Raw genomic sequence first — 19,400 nt, 5'->3', positions numbered from 1 at the left:
ACCCTAACGTCTTCATAATTCTATTTGTTATCTCTTCATACTGTATATCGCTCCCTTCCTTATCCTCAATCCCTAAATTCACACCTAACACTCTGAAATAATCTTTCTTCTCTTTTGATCCCATTCCTAAATCTTCTCTACCTGCCCTTATATGCATAATTTCTGACTTATCTAGATTTTCTTTAGCCCCCGATGCCCTACCATACAGCTCTAAACAATCTAGGACCTCAACTACACTTTCCCTGTCCGTTACTGTAACTGTTGTGTCATCTGCACATTGATAAACTAAACTCTCTTGCCCTCCTGGTAACTCTGTACCCCTAATGCTATCATTTCCCTTCAATAGTGCCACTAATGGTTCTGCCGATAAGGAGTACAGCAGAGTCGAAAGGCGACACCCTTGCCTGACTGACCTATCTTAAATGTGTCTGTGACTATCCCATTGATTTTAACACAATTTACTGCCCTATCGTACATTCTTCTAATCCACCCTACCAGCATATGCCCAAAACCAAATTTCTCTAACACCCTGTATAAATAGCCGTGATCTACCCTATCAAATGCCTTATTCAAATCTAAACTGATAACTATTCCTCCTTTGTCTCCCTCCCTTCATAAAGTCAATCGTGCCTCTGATACTACTTATTGTGTCTGCTATGTTCTTACCTGGAATGCTGTAAGCCTGTTTGCTTCCCACCACCGTTCCTATAACTTTTTTTGATTCTGTTGGCTAACACCCTTGCTAATATTTTGTAATCATGATTTAACATGCTAAGTGGCCTATAGTTTTCTAGTCTATTCCTACTCCTATTCTTGTAAATAATGCTAATTAACCCTGTTGACATATTAACTGGCATCTTGTTCTTTTCTAAATAATCCATCCAAAATTGGCATTAATCCCTCTCTAAACTCTATGTAAAATTCACCAATTAAAGCATCTATCCCTGGACTCTTGTTCCTACCTAACCCTGCTATTGCTGCCTCTATTTCTGCTGTCCCCATGTCTCCCTCACACATCTCTCTATCATCGTCATTTACCCTGGTCTTCACCTTATCTAACACTTGTCCTATGCTGTCTTCATCAATCTGTTCTTTCCTAAATAAATCCCTATAAAAATCCTCTACTCTTTCAGCTATGGATTGTAGGGAGATCTGTAATCTCCCTACACTCCTTTCCTAAATAAGTCTTCTTTTGTTTCATCTGTTTTAACCCTAAAAATACCTTGTACATTTCTCTCCCTCAACTACATATCTAGCCCTGCTTCTAACTATTTCTCCCATACACCTCTTTTGTTCCATCTCCTTCAGTTCATCTTTTGTTCTAATATATTCCCCTAAATCATAACCTGCCTCCCTATCTGCCCTCTCTGGCTAACTCTCCCTTTAACCTCCTCTCTCTTTTTCTCTCTACCTTATTTCTGCCTCTGCTATAATCTATGCTCAATATCTTTAACTGTTCTTTCACACTCTCCCACCACCTCCCAATGTTCTCCTCATACATACTCTCATTCTTTCTTCTCATTATGCACTCTTTCACTATCTCCTTATATTTCGCATCTCTCAGCAATTCACCATTCAGACACCATACACCCCCCACACTTTAGCTTAAGCTAAAACGTAACACCAGGTGATCGCTAAGTGTCGTGACTTTGTATTTTATTTCCCCTATCTTACCTGCAATGCCCTTCGTGCTCAGAACTAAATCTATCCTACTCTGTTTTAACACTCCTTTCACCACTTGTCTCCTGGAAACAGGCCCTTCCTTCTGGATTTATTTCTCTCCACACGACAATCAGCCCTGTTACTCTCATCACTTCTTTCGACACACCTCTCAACGAATCGCTCTTATATCTCACACTTGCAGTCACATCCAACCTTCCACACCATACATTAAAGTCACCCACCACCATACAGTTCTCACCAACCATCCCTCCCAATTTTTCAAAAACAAAACCCCCTCCTCTCCCTGCCCTCATTTGGTGCATACACATGCAACAATTGAAATTCTTTACCTAAGTGCTCAGGTGCTCTGGGTTTGTGTGGAGTCTGCAACTGTGGAGCTTGCAAACATGCAAACTCCACACAGAAGACGACCCGGGACGACCCCCAAGGTTGGACAAGCCCGGGGTTCGAATGCAGGACCTTTAAATTAAAATTATACTTTTTTTAATCACGCAATTTAATAAACATACTTTTGCTGACATTTGCTTTGCTTCTGTTGTTGTTAACTGCCATGATTGATTTCCTCTGCCTTGGGACTGCAAGTGTCCAGGGTTAGGAGAAGGCATAAGTGGGAATCCCACTGCTGCTACTTGGCCGTGGTTTGTCCTCATGGATGAGGTATTGGGACAGAGGCATTCCACTACACCCTCTTTCCTAATTGCCTCCATCACTGAGGACACACCAGGACCAAGTACAGCAGTGGATGAACAGCAGAAGGAGGAGGAGAGCCAGCAAAGGCCAATTAAGAGAACGAGTGAGAGGATTGGCTTCTTCACCTCATAAAGGAAGACGAAGTTGCAGAGAGAGGCAGAGGAGAGGCGAGCACAGGAGAACAGAGAGAATGGAAAAGCTCATGTCTCTACTCGAGAGATTAGTTGAAAAATAAAAATTAAATGAATGAATTATAAGAAATTCATTGTTAAATACATTATTTTACTTACAGCTGTCGTTTCAACTATTTACAACATTAAGTTAATTTAGAAGAATAACAGGGTGTCTGCAGTTCCTTAAAGTCTTGAATTCAATTTTCTAAATATTAGCCCTTTCAAAAATGTTTTAAGTGTTAATTTTTGTTTCAGCTGAGCAGGGAGCCCCTGGTGGTTCTACTGGACCTGGTTGGGCTGCCACAATAAAGACCGTGGCGTCTTCTGTCAGTGGGATATCATCTGGTGTGGTCTCCAGAGTGTGTTTGGGGATGCATCTCCACTGTCCACCGCATCATCATTCAGCTGGGTTTTCAGGGCTGGGTCAATTGACGCCTGCCATTTCACTACAATGATTTAAGAATGAGGCAAGAATAAAAGACAGTGCATACAAAACACAACTTCACAGCCTTAATTTGACAAAAGAAATCTCACCACAAAATTTTTCAACAGGCAAAACTGTTCTACAAAACATTTGAAGTAAATAAGAATCATACTTCACAATTATTTTACTTGCCTGTTTAAAATAGTCGTGGTCAGAGGGTATCTCCTCCAGGGCAGACACCTCTGGTCATGCCAGGGAGCACCACCCTCATCCTCTGCTACATCCTCCTCAGGCTCATCCTCCAGGGCCATGATGTCACCAGCCCCAAGGCAGATGTTGTGGAGGATGGTACATGCTGTTATGACCTGAAATGATAAAAAATAAAATAAATAAAAATAATTTTATATATATACTTCCTGAAGAAATAATTCATCTCGTTTGATTTACTCTTCTTCAGTATACTAAAATATCCTATTGAGTGATTACTTATGTGAGGGGAGCGAGTGTTGGAGGCCCCGAGTACCCTTCATCTGTGAGGATAAAGTGCCCTGGAGGGGGAGTAGAATGAACTCCTGTACAGTGGACTGTGGCGAAACACTCTTGAATCATGGACTGACCCAGGCCAGCTCACCTATGTGTCAATGAAGCAGCCCTGATGGTCACAAAGAGCTTGCAGGATGATTGAAGGGAACAGTTTCCTGTTCCTGTAGCACTAACCATCTGGGCTGCATGATGGCTTGGTGCAGAAATGGCAGCCGTTGATGGCTCCAACTGCTTTGCCGAAGGCTTGCCCTGCCAGCCTTGCAAACCCATGGCATACTGCCTCCAGGTCTTCGGGAGGTGGATGACCTTGTGGTGAATGGCCAGCATCTCCTAAGTGACTCTGTGGATGACGCAGTGGACAGTGGAACGAGGTATCCCAAACACTCTGGAGACCACCCTGTATGATGTCCCACTTGCCAGCCAGAAAATAAATACCAGGGTCTCGATTATGGCACCCCATCCGTGTCTCAATTCCTAGTTGAGAAGGTGCAGCAGCACTGCCAGGGCCTCCCTGCTCAGCTGAAAATCAGGCTGTGTCTCCTGCTGGTTGAAAAACCTGTCCAGCACAGGAACACTCATTTTGCAATACAAGGGTCTTGGCTGGTTTAGGGAACGAAGAAGAAGAAAAACTGTTAAATAATAGTTATTAAGTGTGGAGAGCTTAGATAGATAAGGCTTAAAGGCTATCTATCTTCTCAACCTGTTTTAGCTGATTAATGACAAGACCATATTAAGGTTAACGCCATTATACATATGAAATTATATTGTCAAAGTTAAATGATATTAGCCAATGACATTAGCCATATAAAGTACATTAACTAGCTAATATTAAGATTACTGTTGGCTAAAAGTACACAGTTTAACCAATCTTAATTTACCTGGCCATAGTCCTCTCTCAGCCTGAGATACATCATGCGCTGGCGGTGAAGTGTCTCAATTTTCTCCAGTGAAATCAAAATTTCTGGCTGTAATTCCACTACGTTTGTAAACTGCAGCTGTCAAGGTTGCTAGGCAACAGGAGTGGTGCTTTGTGACGCAAGGGTAGAGGTGGGAACAGCTAGTGACGCAGCTGGAAATCTTCCGTAGACGAGACCGTCTCATTTAACAGTGCTCAGTTCTGGCCTTCGCAGTTGACCGTGTCCTTCAATGGATTCGGCCTCTGAATTGGTACACAGCCATATATAAAGGCAGTCCCCGGGATACGAACACCTGACTTACGAACCGACCTCTGTAAAGCCTATTATTTTTTTTTTAAATCGAGTTACACACAATGGTTCATACTAACGAACAGGTGGACTACTTTGCGCGATGCTCGAAACACTTCACGCCATTGCCATTTTAAACCGGATCGCATAAACATTGTTGTGTGCATTTTGTTTTCACTTAAATTTTTCGTGTGTTTACCATCATAATCATGGCTTCAAAGCGTAAATCTGATGCGAGGGATGGTGATGCATCGAAGGAAAATGAAAGTGGAAATAATAAAGCATTCAGAGAGGTGAAATGCTCTTATTTTTTCACTTACCCGGTGAGGCAAGTCCCGAGCGGGCTCATTTCTGGAGTCAAACGGCCGGCCTCCGCCAGTCACGACCCGCTCCCGGGACAGTGGCAGGTGGGGAGTTTGAAATGTAAGAAATGTCTCTTTAATTTTTTTTATACCTATACACACAATTCTCTCTCTCTCAATTACAAATATTGTACTGTAGTTACATTTATTATTATTACTGCATTATTATATTTATGTTTTAGGCAAAATACACTCACTGGCCACTTTATTAGGTACACCTTGCTAGTACCGGGTTTGGACCCCCTTTTGCCTTCAGAACTGCCTTAATCCTTCGTGGCATAGATTCAACAAGGTACTGGAAACATTCCTCAGAGAGTTTGGTCCATATTGACATGATAGCATCACGCAGTTGCTGCAGATTTGTCGGCTGCACATCCATGATGCGAATCTCCCGGTCCACCACATCCCAAAGGTGCTCTATTGGATTGAGATCTGGTGTCTGTGGAGGCCAATTGAGTACAGTGAACTCATTGTCATGTTCAAGAAACCAGTCTGAGATGATTCGAGCTTTATGACATGGCGCGTTATCATGCTGGCAGTAGCCATCAGAAGATGGGAACACTGTGGTCATAAAGGGATGGACATGGTCAGCAACAATACTCAGGTAGGCTGTGGCGTTGACACGATGCTCAGTTGGTACTAAGGGGCCCAAAGTGTGCCAAGAAAATATCCCCCACACCATTACACCACCACCACCAGCCTGAACCGTTGATACAAGGCAGAATGGATCCATGCTTTCATGTTGTTGACGCCAAATTCTGACCCTACCATCCGAATGTCGCAGCAGAAATCGAGACTCATCAGACCAGGCAACGTTTTTCCAATCTTCTATTGTCCAATTTTGGTGAGCCTGTGCGAATTGTAGCCTCAGTTTCCTGTTCTTAGCTGACAGGAGTGGCACCCGGTGTGGTCTTCTGCTGCTGTAGCCCATCTGCCTCAATGTTTGACGTGTTGTGCGTTCAGAGATGCTCTTCTGCATACTTCGGTTGTAATGAGTGGTTATTTGAGTTACTGTTGCCTTTCGGTCAGCTCGAACCAGTCTGGCCATTCTCCTCTGACCTCTGGCATCAACAAGGCATTTTCGCCCACAGAACTGCCGCTCACTGGATATTTTCTCTTTTTCGGACCATTCTCTGTAAACCCTAGAGATGGTTGTGCGTGAAAATCCCAGTAGATCAGCAGTTTCTGAAATATTCAGACCAGTCCGTCTGGCACCAACAACCATGCCACGTTCAAAGTCACTTAAATCACCTTTTTTCCCCATTCTGATGCTCGGTTTGAACTGCAGCAGATCGTCTTGACCATGTCTACATGCCTAAATGCATTGAGTTGCTGCCATGTGATTGGCTGATTAGAAATTTGCGTTAATGAGCAGTTGGACAGGTGTGCCTAATAAAGTGGCCGGTGAGTGTATATACTAAGACAAACATTTGACCTATTGACGCTAGATGTGAACTGTATGTAACTGTTCCGACTTACATACAAATTTGACTTATGAACAGATTCAAAAACGGAATTCGTTTGTAATCTGGGGACAGCTTGTATTTGGATAGATAGAGATAAGGTTGAAAATTCCCATGGTGGTCCTTTTAATAGATGACAATGTAGACTAATAACGGTCCCTGGCATTTTTGCTGTGTGTCTCGGTATGGTGTTCTCTGTTTGCTTCTGCTACGCCAGTTGGACGATTTAATGAGTTGGATAACTTACTTGAAATCTTGTGCTATTTTCTGTAGCTATGCTCACTGTAGCTATACCTTCAAAATCATCATCATCAGCGGTCACTTGAGGTTGAGTATGACTGTCCTCCTTCTAGGTCCTTGTGGGTATCCTTGCGGGAAGATGCCTGCATGTGACAGCTTTTTACCTAAGTGCTCAGGTGGCTGATGCGCCTGCAGCCACCACACGGTCCTTGGCAGGGGGCGGCCAGAGTCCAGTGGCATGGAGAATGAAGACGATTGGGGACAACCCTCTGTTGCAGCTCAAAGAAGGTTTAATCAATTCATCTGGATACAGCGTTTATTGACAGATACGTTTCATCACACGTTTTAGGTGTGACATCTTCAGTCTAAACTGACTGCAGGTATCTCCACCCCTTATAAACAATACAGTACAATACAGTGCCTAATGGCCGAAACCCATGACCAGTTTCATATGCAAATATGGGTGTGACCATTGATCATGTGTACTATTTACAGAGGATTAGGGATTGTTGCAATTACAGCATTGTAAAATGACGACCGAAGTATAACGACTGAAACCAACGACCAGTTTAATGATCAAATATGGGTGTGCCCATTAACTAGAGTTTCGATGGCCATGTATACTACTCACAGAGGGTTGGGGAATAGTTGCAATCACAGCATTGTAAGATGGCGACAGATGTGCGCTTAGCCCCCCCCCCCGGGTCAAGGATGGTCGTTACCTCTTAACATAGATGGCCTCTTTGATTTCCCGTTCAAATCATCGTTCCTCCCTGTCAAGGATGCACATATCCTCATGCCTGTAAGAGTGTCACTTTCAGTGCCACTATGTTAGGCGGGAATGACCATACTAGAACCGAGGCGGGGGGGGGGGGGCTAAGAGTACATCTGTCGCCATTTTACAATGGTGTGAATGCAACTATGCCCCACCCCTCTGTGAATAGACCACCGGAACACTTCCGGGTACCTTGACAACAGGACGCCAGGAGAGGGGGATAGAAAACCCAAGCCGCCAAGCCGCACTGTATTAGATACGCAGCCTAGCCGTAGCTACGATGCCCAAAAGTTGCTGTGTGGTGGACTGTACTGTTAACAAGAAAAACAACCCAAATATTCGTTTTTTGTATTGCCTAAAAGGCAGAAGGAGGGAGAAAAACGATTGAAATGGCTCCAGGCGATCAGAAGGAAAGACAAGGATGGACAACTTTGGGATCCTGACAGCAAACATGTTTACGTCTGCGGTCTGCACTTCATCACTGGTGGTAATGTTAGCTAGTTTAACTAGCTAATCATAGGTTACGTCTATTCTACATTTTATAATCACCAAAATGTCAAGTTAGAATGCCAATAGATCAGTGGGCCCAGATGGGAAAACGAATTTAGTCAGTGTAATAGGCTAGCTACATTGAACGAGATGTAGCCGAGTTAGCTAGGCTACAACCCGCATAATGTTAGCTACACTGTAGTCTCCCTCGCCAGACTCCCTTCAGCTACACTGTAGCAGCTAGATGTGAAACTCAGTTGCGGGGTAGGTTGATTCATCTCCCCTTGCCTTCCCCCCTCCACTCATATTTTCTAAGACCCGCTCTGGCCCCTCCCTCACCTCCTCCCCTTCCCCTCTCTCTCCCTCCCTGGAACAGTTTGGTCTGGCGCAGGTTGAGCCGGTGGCTATATGGAATTCCACAGTTAGCTAAACCTGTCTGAATGGGATCACATTCTTCAAACCCATATGTATTTTTATCCATTAAAAATCATAAAATGGTCCCTCCCCCCTTAATATTTGGTCACATGCTCAATTTTGTTTATCTGACCTAGAAACAAGGGGTAACTACCCCAGTCTCCCTTACCCAGTTAAAATGCAAACATTGTTATCACATTATTATTGTCATCCTTATTGAGTAGTATATCATGCATCATTGTATGCAGTCATGTGTAATCCAGTAAAAAGTAATAATTGAATAAAATGCAAACATTTGTTGAAAATGTAGCCTAGTTCCTATGTCTTTTCCCCATGGCTGCTCTAGGTAGGTCATGATGTGTGATTTAATTTTTGCCTTTTATCATTTCAGCGTGTAATGCATGAGTGGGGTTATTAACCCATTCCCCTGTTCGATTGAAAGGACACTGGCCACCGATACTGCGAATTTTTCGCAAATATCGGTTCTTGTCCGCAGCAGCCAACGTAGCGACATAGTTAGCCATTTAAACCGTGTTCAAAATTGCCGGCTTCTATCCCCCTCTAGCTCCCCCCGCTCTAACGCGGAAGTGCAGTGGTCTATAGCACATATGGACATCGAAACTCTAGTTAATGGGCACACCCATATTTGATCATGAAACTGGTCGTTGGCTTCGGTCGTTATATATCTGTCGCCATCTTACAATGCTGTGACTGCAACAATCCATAATTCTCGGAATATTACACATGATCAATGGTCACACCCATATTTGCATATGAAACCGGTCGTTGGTTTCGGTCGTTAGGCACTGTATTGTTTACAAGGGTGGGAATAGCTGCAGTCAGTTTAGACTGAAGATGTCACTTAGTTGAGTGATGAAACGTATCTGTCAAAAGTTGTATATCCAGATGAACTGATTCAACCTTCTTTGATTTTCTTACCTGAGTTATTGAGCATGCATCAAGACCTCTCTTGCAGCCTTCATCTGCCTCTGGCGTCGTCTTCCGCTAGTCCCACCGTTGAGGTCTTTATTGGCACGCGCTTCTTCCGGAACCTCCGCCCTGGGTGACCCTACCACGAGCCAGGCTCCGGACGGCATAGCTCCGGGGATCATTGGTACACGCACGCTTGTACACTACAGCAAAGTGGCGATCCAGCAGAAGGCCTTCAAAATGGCGCCTCGGTGACGTCACCGATAATACACACGGAACTGACGAAGGTCCACTGAACCGTGTGCCGTTTGCCAACCTAACACTACACTTTTAACCCAACATTACACTTTTCACTGGTAAACACGTCCAAAAACCCAGACATGGGAGGACCAATCGGTGAAATCAAGATAGCGTACTGTTGTGTTGGAAAGACTACGTCCGTGACGCACGGCTGGGGGTCGCTGAGGCCACCCAGCAAGACTTAACAAGACACCATGCCAATATCACTTGAACCACTCATTTTGAACAAGAGTGTTTCAACTTCAGACATCACCCATTGTATTACTTAACTAATCATTTAAAAAAAATACATGTGTTTTCCGAGCAACCCCCCAAAAAGACAACAAATTACAGCACGTACCTGGATAACCGACGCTGACTCACATGGGGAGCTAGCGAATTCGTGAAACGGGTCGAGGGTTTTGCGAAAAAAGAATTGAAATAATAAAGTGAGTGAAGAATTTATAATACGTCGACTTTATAGGGATATCAAAACGTCAATTTAAAGTTAAAATGGACCGTTTTGGTAATTATCCGGACCACCCCTAATCTGCTGTCGCCCTCGTGTGGACGCCGTGTAATGGCGTCAGGGTTACCAGGTCTGTGTGAGAAAACCAGCCCAATATGGCCAATAAAACCAGCCTCCAAGACAGCCCTGAACCAGAACTCAAAATATGCCCTGCCAAACCAACACCATTGCTAACATTGCCAAAATGTACTGTAGTATCTACAAAGTAACACGATAAATGTTTAGTATGCCAGCATTAAAAGCAGTTTTTCCCTAAACAGTTATGAGCCATATGAGGACCCGAATACGGTTCGCAATACTTCGCAGCACATTGATTTCAGTGAGAGGTGAACGTGGGGGAAGACCGCCATCAATAAAGCCTCTTACGACGATATCGTTCAATCTGATACCGGAAGCAATGCAGTATGACTCTATACTTTTAATGATTTTTGACAGCGGTGTGTCTTCATTGATTGTTTTTTGATTATTTTATTGAATGTTTTTATTGATTCTGTATTATATGTTATTTTAAATAAAGTTCCCTTTTTTGTTTTCCCTAAGCAGTTCTTTCTTTCTCCTAGGACCTAGGTCCTAAGGGGCAGTCTTATCCAGAAAGGGCGAGTGTGGGTGAAGGTTTTCGTTCTAAACAAGCAATTACACACCTGTGTCTCCTAATCAAATTCCCCAGCAAAGACTCTACCGGTTGATTAGTGGGATCAGGCGTGTAACTGCTTGGTTGGAACAAAAACCTTCACCCAAACTGGCCCTTTCTGGATAAGACTGCCCACTCCTGAATTAGACAGTACATTATCATAAGGCCCTGTGATGGCCTGGCGGCCTGTCCAGGGTGTCTCCCCGCCTGCCGCCCAGTGACGGCTGTAATAGGCTCCAGCATGGAGCAGGATAAGCGGTCAAGATAATGGATGGAATGGACATAATCATAAATAAATATAGCTCTGTAAACGTGTAGACCAATTCACTCACGCACAAACTAACCTGTTGCTTTGTCTTTTCGCTTTCTCTTCCCTTTCCCTCTTTCTCCCTGCCTGGACAACACGAATGTACTATTTTTACTTCATATGCATTTTCAGCTATGGTAGATGGTAACTACCAGGGTTGGGACCGAGCAGCGGACGGTCGGAGACCGAGAAACGGAGCATTCGGCATGTGTGCATGTGGGCGTGTCCCATGTCCATGCATGTACGTGCTGATCTTGAGTCAGATTGATAGGATTTAGGTATAAATAAATAATTTCGTTTAAAATATGGATTTTATTTGTCGATATCATTCATGTAATTGTCATGCAAAATAGGTCTACCCAACCAGCGGACAAAAAAAAAAAAATTTCAACCTGCGGCAACGCTTGAAAAGTAGCCCAATACCGCAGGAAAAGCACGGACCTGGCAACACCAAATGGACCGCATTGACCTCTGTCAGTCATTTGACGGGCGTTTTCGAAAGCCAATAACTGCTGAGAAGGCGTGTGGTTCCCTTCAATCATATCGCCCCAAACGGTGACAGCCGTGCCCGAGTTCTTCACAGAGACTTCCGCGTTTACCCAGCGTGTGTTTCTCACAACCCAAAAGACAAGTTCAAACTTTATTATCTTACAGGTAACGCTCATTACACTGATGCAGTCGATAGTAATCTATGGATTGAACGGTTTTTTTTTAATCAAAATGAGGCAAAATCTTCTCCGTCAACCGTGAGACGATTTGCCTAGATCGGGGATCAACAAGGGAAATGCTAACGTTAAAGTTAACGGTCCTGCTAGCGACCTAGCCAGCTGTCAGTATGTTAACGCACCATAGCTTGAAAGTATTTAACGTGTTAACGTCACAACATGTTTCCGTATTTAATTGTACCGAAACCGAACATATGCTGTTTTACCTCGAAGCTGAATGTGGATTACGTCCCTCCCAAACAGGCTTTTTTGAACGTGCACAATGGGCCGACGTAAATCAAAGAGAAAGCCCCCTCCCAAAAAGAAGATGACAGGGGACTTGGACACCCAGTTCACCTGTCCGTTCTGCAATCACGAAAAGGCCTGTGATGTTAAAATGTATGAAATCCGTCAGCGAGTTGGGTTTTTTTGGGGGGGCACTTTTCAGGTATTTTCTCGACTCTTGAGACGGCTGTCAACCGCTTAGTTCGTTTTCACTTCCTCTTTTGACAGGGAGAGAAGCCGAAACACAGGGATAATATCATGCACCGTCTGCTTGGAGGAATTCCAGACTCCCATTACATGTATCCTTTTCTAAACAGGGTTGACCTGTTTGCTAGTATAGCAGTATTTTCTCTCTGTCTCATATCAAAGCACTTTAGACATTTACACGAGGCTAGGAAAAGGGAGGCTCGAGCAGTGGTGTTTGACAAGTTGATGGCAACTGTTACTTGTTTATAGTTGGTCTTTGCGGTCCAATCACAATATATTTTTTAGCAGTCCATCTTTTTTATTAGGCTATGATGTCACACAATATCTTAGCACTCTGTAGAATGGCGTTGTAGAGTACAGTATGTTTTTGTATGGATATTTGAGCGATAATTGTTAAATTTTAAAGTAACATTGTACAATTGGACATTATCTCAGGTTGTGCAGGTGCAGTGGCTTCAGTATTCATCCCCCATTGATCATTTTGTTTTGCTGTCTTGCAAAATCACATTAAAATATAACGATATTGGATTATTTACTACTCCCGTTGAAGTAGTTCTCCGTGATATCAATGAATAAAAGTATTCAGATTTCTCTATTAAGGACCAAACCAGAAAGTTACTTAATTGATATGTATTTACCGTCTTTGTAATAACAACTCGAATTGAGCCAAGTGTATTAAATTTTCTTGAGAGATCACAACAAGGTCCACCCACGTTAATGTTGACCTTTGTTCAATCACGTGATTGCACAATCAACAACCTTGTGATGTGTCGCAACTGAAACATCAAATCATTACTGTTGTCATTAAAGACCAATGAACTGCTCGTGAAAGAGCACCATTAAGCGTACCATTTAACTAGTTGGTCTGAAAGCAAAGCACCGCATTTGGTGCAAACCAAACACAACCCAACACTCAGGTCACACCATCCCTACTGTCGACCACAGTGGTGTCAGCATCATGCTATGGAGTTGCTTTTTTAGCAGGAGGAGGAAAGCTTTCTGCCCTCAGGGGCAAGATGGATGGAGCCAAATATAGGCAAATCCTAGAGGGGGACCCATTTCAGTCAGAAAGAGATCAGTGTTCAGGGTAGAGATTCATGTTCCATCAGTACAATGACCCAAAGCTCAAAGTAAAACTGCTAAGAAATTGCTTGAAAAAGGAGGGTTAGAGTAAGCAGTGGCACAGCCAAAGCCCAGACTTAAATCCTGTTGAAATCTGTGGTATGACCTGAAAATTGCAGTCTCCCCCTATAATTTAGCAGCGTTGGAACAAATTTGCAAGGAGGAATGGTGGAAAACTTCCTAATTCTAACTGTGCAAAGCTCATACAGACATATCCATGAAGATTCACAGCTGTAATTGCTGCCGAAGGCCTACCTACATGATATTGACTTTATTTTCTTACATCTTTCCTGGTTGAAAAAAGGAAAAACTTAATTTGTGACTTGGGATTGCTCCCATGTTCGCAATACTAGATGATGATTTTAATATTAACTAACCCAAAAAATTTAAGAGCAGTTAGTTTACCTAACACTATGGACTTAGACCTATAGGTTGTAGTCAAATAAAAGACCTGCTCAATTTCAGATATGTCACCCTAGTGTGGGATAATTGCTGTATAAGTTGTTCTACAGGAACCCCTCGCCTACCATTACACACAACAAGTAGGTGTTTAGGTGACTTTACAGTCACAACAAAGATGGACATGAACTAAAATGAACCTTATGTGAACATGTTGCAACTGATACCTGTAAATTACTTTATACTCAGTGCAGCTTTGCATTGTTCATATACCGACACTCCTTTACTGTTTCACTTGGAGCCCTTGGGGAAAAAAAAATAGTCCAATTTTTGTTTTTACACTATCCTTATTTTGAGTGTCATTCAATTGGTAATACCTGATTATCCTTAATCCAATGTTTTTCAGACCTGTCAGAGCCTGTGGATGTATACAGTGACTGGATAGATGCCTGTGAGGCAGCCAACCAGTAGCCCTCTTTGGTGCTGGGGAACTTGTAGGAGAGGATGGGGACATGGGAGGTGGCTGATGAATCCAGGTTCATCGGTATCTTTTTGGAGAAGGAGTTGGGCCTATAGCACATGTTTTTGTCCTTTTTAAAGTCACTGTTACTTGCAGGTCACATGAAGCTGAAGGCCACGGTCTGAGAGAGAATAGTCCCACTCTTAAGATATTTGATCTGCACAAGCCTTGGATGGTTCTGTCCCTCCTGTGTAAGGGCTCCAGCCCAGAACCCTAGTCCTCAACCTGAAGTCTGATTACTATTGTTAGGTTTGATCTGAACAAATATTCTTCAAAAGGTTTGAGGATGAGTTTGAAATGAATCTCTGTAGAAGTTTTATTTATTTATTTTTTTTGCTTCAATAGCTTAATGTTATTTGAGTGCACAATTCTAATGTAATAAATCTAATGTATGTAATAGGAACGTCACAAGTTCCCACAATGTAAAGAGAGGCTAAATGGAAATACTGCAACCTACTATGGTGGGGTACAAAAAAGTGGCATGGCCTACACTACAGAAAGGGAGTATTAATTGTGTCAGAAAGAGGCAAATCTTTCAAAACTTTAGACATTCAGAGAAAATTTAAAAAAAAACAAAGGATGGACACATGCATGGAATCTTTCAGGAGCTATATTTCATAACTTAAACTGTCAAGGACAATAAGTGGCCTCGTGTAAGAGTAAGTGCTCCACGCACACAAACATTCTTTCATACTACCTCTATTAGCAGCAGCATCATTCAATGATGACAGGTCCCAGGTTTGCTTCACTGCCAGATCTTTCACACTGGATCCAACCCGGATTTGAGGCCCAGAGTAATACAGATAATGACAAGGCACGGTTAATTATGCCGGCATCCCAACTGAATGCAGTGCAGTCAATTTGGAGAGCTGTCTCCTCTAAATTGATCATCTGCATGGCTCTGGAAGTGCTGCAAATGGCAAACCTTTTTTTTTTTTATCAGGAGTAATTCCAGTGAGAAAGAAGAAGAAACATATTACTATGCATCTACATTTTCCAACATCAGTAGTAAATAGCTGTCAAACTTGTTCAGATTCGAATATATCAAGTGGGATGTGTGTATTTTTAAGGGTAATGCAGAACATGCAAATCAGGGTTTAAATGGCAGAGAATCTACCTTGCCTGTATGCATAGAGGGGTTCAACAAGCAACAGTTTGAAGTGCTAGTTTCCCTCCTGCACAACTAAAATGTTTGCATCACCTTCATTCGAATTGTAACTAGTTGATAGGTGTGACCTTGCAGAGATAATGGAAGGGTGACACTTGATGTGAGCCATGAGCGAGTCAGTACGTCTGAAATTTGGAAAATTACTTCAGATTGCTCGCCCTTTCTATTGTGTGTGTGTGTGATGAAAATTAAAATAAACTTATTTAGACACCATGACATGTAATATTTTATTTGTCACGAGACTAATCTGGTGATACCTCTGAGGAATGCCCCGAGCATTGTTATAAAAATCTGCAGATATTATTCATGTGCAGTTGAGAGTGGTAGATAGGTTCATCTGCTCCCGACTTGCTCCCCTCTCTGGCTTTGACCTGCTGCTATGAATTGGTTTGTTTAGGTGCAACATGATTGATAGTGTTTGTGTTGTTCCTGGAACAACTGAATCCATGTTATTCCAGGATTATCAAGGAAATTAACTAATCATCTTCAGTATAATGAATTATGTGTTATTACTTACATGACAGGAAAAAAAAATCTTTGCTTTTGTTGTAGAAATAAATACTGACCAAGTAGCATATGCACTATCGCTACTTAGAATCAAGTTGACATTGTGGACAAATATCAAGTTTGATTATTATTTTCCCCCCTTTTTTAACCCCAATTGTACTTGGCCAATTACCCCACTCTTCCGAGCTGTCCTGGTCGCTGCTCCACCGCCTGTGCTGACCTGGGGAGGGCTGCAGACTACCACATGCCTCCTCCGATACATCGAGTTGCCAGCCGCTTCTTTTCACCTGACAGTGAGGCGTTTTGCCAGGGGGACGTGGCGCGTGGGAAGATCATGCTATTCCCCCCAGTTCCCCCTCCCCTGAACAGGCACCCCAACCAACCAGAGGAGGCGCTAGTGCAGTAACTAGGACACATACCCACACTTCCCACCCGCAGACACGGCCAATTGTGTCTGTAGGGACGCCCGACCAAGCCGGAGGTAACACGGGGATTCGAACTGGCGATCCCTGTGGTGGTAGGCAACAGAATAGACCGCTACGCTACCCAGATGCCCAGGTTTGATTATTGACTCTTGGTTGTATACTGTGTATTTATGCACCAGAACCGTGTAGGAAGAGTATTGTGCTGTTTGTTCCAGACAGTCTGGTAAATAGGTTGATTCTGGATTTTTCAAATTGGGACCATATATATCACCATGTTTCTGTCATAAACCACAGGAGGCTTATGCACAGGCCAATTATATTCATTTAGATTATTGAAATCTAGTTAACGCCTGCCCTGTGTCCTGTGATTTATTAGACTTTATTTACTGGACATTTCCATGTTGATTTCCAGCATTGAATCACAGTCAACAGAGATACTCTTGTCAAAATGAAAACAAATGGAAAGAAATTAATTGAAAAATAAACATCACCTGTGTGAGATTATTTAGTCAATTTCCTAATTAAAAATACATTGTGAAGACAAAGGAACATTCAAAGCAAATTCATGGCATGCTTCTTGAAAAGTACCAACCAGGAGAAAGGTATCATATTTCCAAGGCGTTCAATAAGCCTTGGAGGAGAACGCAGAGAGAATACGGCACCGCTGTAAATCTGCCTCGAGCAGGCTCCTCAAACAGACGCTGTGTCCCAAATCGCTCCATATTCACTATTTAGTGCCCTCAAAAACTCCCACAATGCAGCTGAAAATGTAATGTCCAATGCACAATGCAATGCTTTGCCTCCTTTCCGCCCTGCTCGTGCACTCTTCACTGTCAAATACCGCGTAATGGGAGAAGACGCAAAATGATGATTCAGTAGTGTCCGAAATAATCATTTATTACTCTCTATAGAGTACCATATCGAGTGTTTCATATGTAGGGAATAGTGAATGAGGGAACAAGGGAAGGATTCAGGACGCAACTCGAGTGTCCAGGCAACAAGGGAGCTGGTGTGGGAGGCCACGTACAGGCCTATGGCAGTAACAGGCTTCCATGGCTGAAATGGGAGAGAGTGTGCATACTACAGCAGTTGCCCAGGCACTTCACCAGTCTCAGCTTTATGAGAGAGTGACAAAGAGATGGCCATGACAACCCATGACATCTTGGCTAGTGTTCGGCACGAGGCATGCGAGAGACCATGAAGAGGAGGGTTCTAGGATCTGATGACAAATTGAGCTGTTTGGCCGTCACTAAATGTTACGTTTGGCCCCAGAAATACACCATCCCCACCGTGAAGCATGGTGGTGGCGGTGTCATGCTGTGGGGATGCCTTCCTGCAGCAGGGCCTGGGAGGCTCGTGAAGGTGGAGGATGAAATGGATGTAGTAAAGTACAGGAGGAAAACCTGTTGCACACTGCAAAAGAGCCAAGACTTGGGAGACAATCTATTTTAAAGCAGGACAAAGACCCCATACAGCAAAGCTCGACATTACAATGAAATGGCTTAAAAAAGGGGGGGGGGTCAGAATCCAAATTGAGAATTTGCAGCAGGACTTAAAAATTGTTCACTCACGGCCCCCATTCAATTAGATAGCACTTGAACAGTTTTCTGAAGGATGGCAAAAAAAAACTTAATCCAGTTATGCTAAGCTGATACAGATCTATCCACATAGATTCATGGTTGTAATTGATGCCAACGGGGCCTTTACCAAATCTCAGCTTGAACATTGATTATTTTGTATTTTTTATTTGTAATTAATGTAGATCAAATTGTAGAGATATGTTATGTACTTGACATGGAAGAGCATTTTTCTAATGATCAGTCCGCTGATTTCCGGTTTCGACCGCGACAGTCAGACCAATTTCCGGTTTATTTCCTTACGCAATCGTCAGCGATGTGTAGCTACAGAATTTTCGACGTACTTTCACCCGCAACCACCAGCGAACGGGTGAAAGGTTTCAAGTTGTACGTGTCAAGTTTACATCCACAATTACAAAGGTGAGTAATTACAAACTCTACGAAGAAAAAACTATTAAGTTTACAGACATCAAGCTAGGTTATAAACTGTGCTAGACTATAGGCTTAATTACTCACCCTTGTAATTCTGTACACGTCGTTGACATTTATCCGTGGTAAATTTTGTAGGCGTCGCGGAAAATATGCCGTTGACGACAGCAGACGGCAATAAACCGGAAACTGGTACGACTGCCGCGGACTGCAGTTACGCACAGAGTGGATTGGCCGTGTCTGCGGGTGGGAAGCCGGATGTGGGTATGTGTCATGGTCGCTGCACTAGCGCCCCCTCTGGTCGGTCGGGGCGCCTGCTTTTGGGGGGGGGGTTGGGGGGGAATAGCGTGATCCTCCCACGCGCTATGTCTCCCTGGCGAAACTCCTCACTGTCAGGTGAAAAGAAGCGGCCGGCGACTCCACATGTATCGGGGGAGGCATTTGGTAGTCTGCAGCCGTCCCCGGATCGGCAGAGGGGGTGGGGTAATTGGCCAGGAACAATTGGGGAGGGAAAAAAAAGGGGGGTACAATTAAATCCTCCAGGTTGCAGTGCTGTAAAACAATAATACAAATAAAAAATCACAAAATCCAAGGGCGGGGGGTGGGGGATGGGGTTCTTTATATACTCGCTGTAATGAGAGATTTTTTGCTTTGGAAATGCATCTGTCTGCACATTTTCCCATTTCACTGCTAGAGGCAACACAAAACTTTGAGACTAAATGGCTCCACAAATCACAGTTTTATCTGATTGGTTTGTATCAAGGCCAGTCTCGAGCAAACATTATTCATGTTACCCAGCAAAATCACATTTCCCTCTGAGTGCAGTTAGATCACACTGTCGTGCTCCGTGACACCGTAAAGTTTTGGGGGGTATCTGGAAAGTTCATATAGTTTACTGGGCTGACTGCAGAAGACCGCCG

General features: G+C 43.4%; 1 protein-coding gene across 1 annotated transcript; it reads left to right on the top strand.

The window, feature by feature from the left end:
* The first annotated feature begins 11,705 nt into the window (after positions 1-11,705).
* Positions 11,706-15,752, top strand: LOC130113179 (transcription elongation factor 1 homolog). Its single transcript, XM_056280726.1, has 4 exons — positions 11,706-11,791; positions 12,106-12,240; positions 12,355-12,425; positions 14,261-15,752. Exons 2-4 carry the CDS (start codon positions 12,125-12,127, stop codon positions 14,323-14,325), a joined length of 252 nt encoding a protein of 83 aa, XP_056136701.1. The 5' UTR covers positions 11,706-11,791; positions 12,106-12,124; the 3' UTR covers positions 14,326-15,752.
* Positions 15,753-19,400: the final 3,648 nt, after the last annotated feature.

The sequence above is a fragment of the Lampris incognitus genome, chromosome 5, assembly GCF_029633865.1.
Source record: "Lampris incognitus isolate fLamInc1 chromosome 5, fLamInc1.hap2, whole genome shotgun sequence".
In the NCBI taxonomy this organism is placed as follows: Eukaryota; Metazoa; Chordata; class Actinopteri; order Lampriformes; family Lampridae; genus Lampris; species Lampris incognitus.
This window is presented reverse-complemented; position numbering and strand designations above follow the sequence as displayed.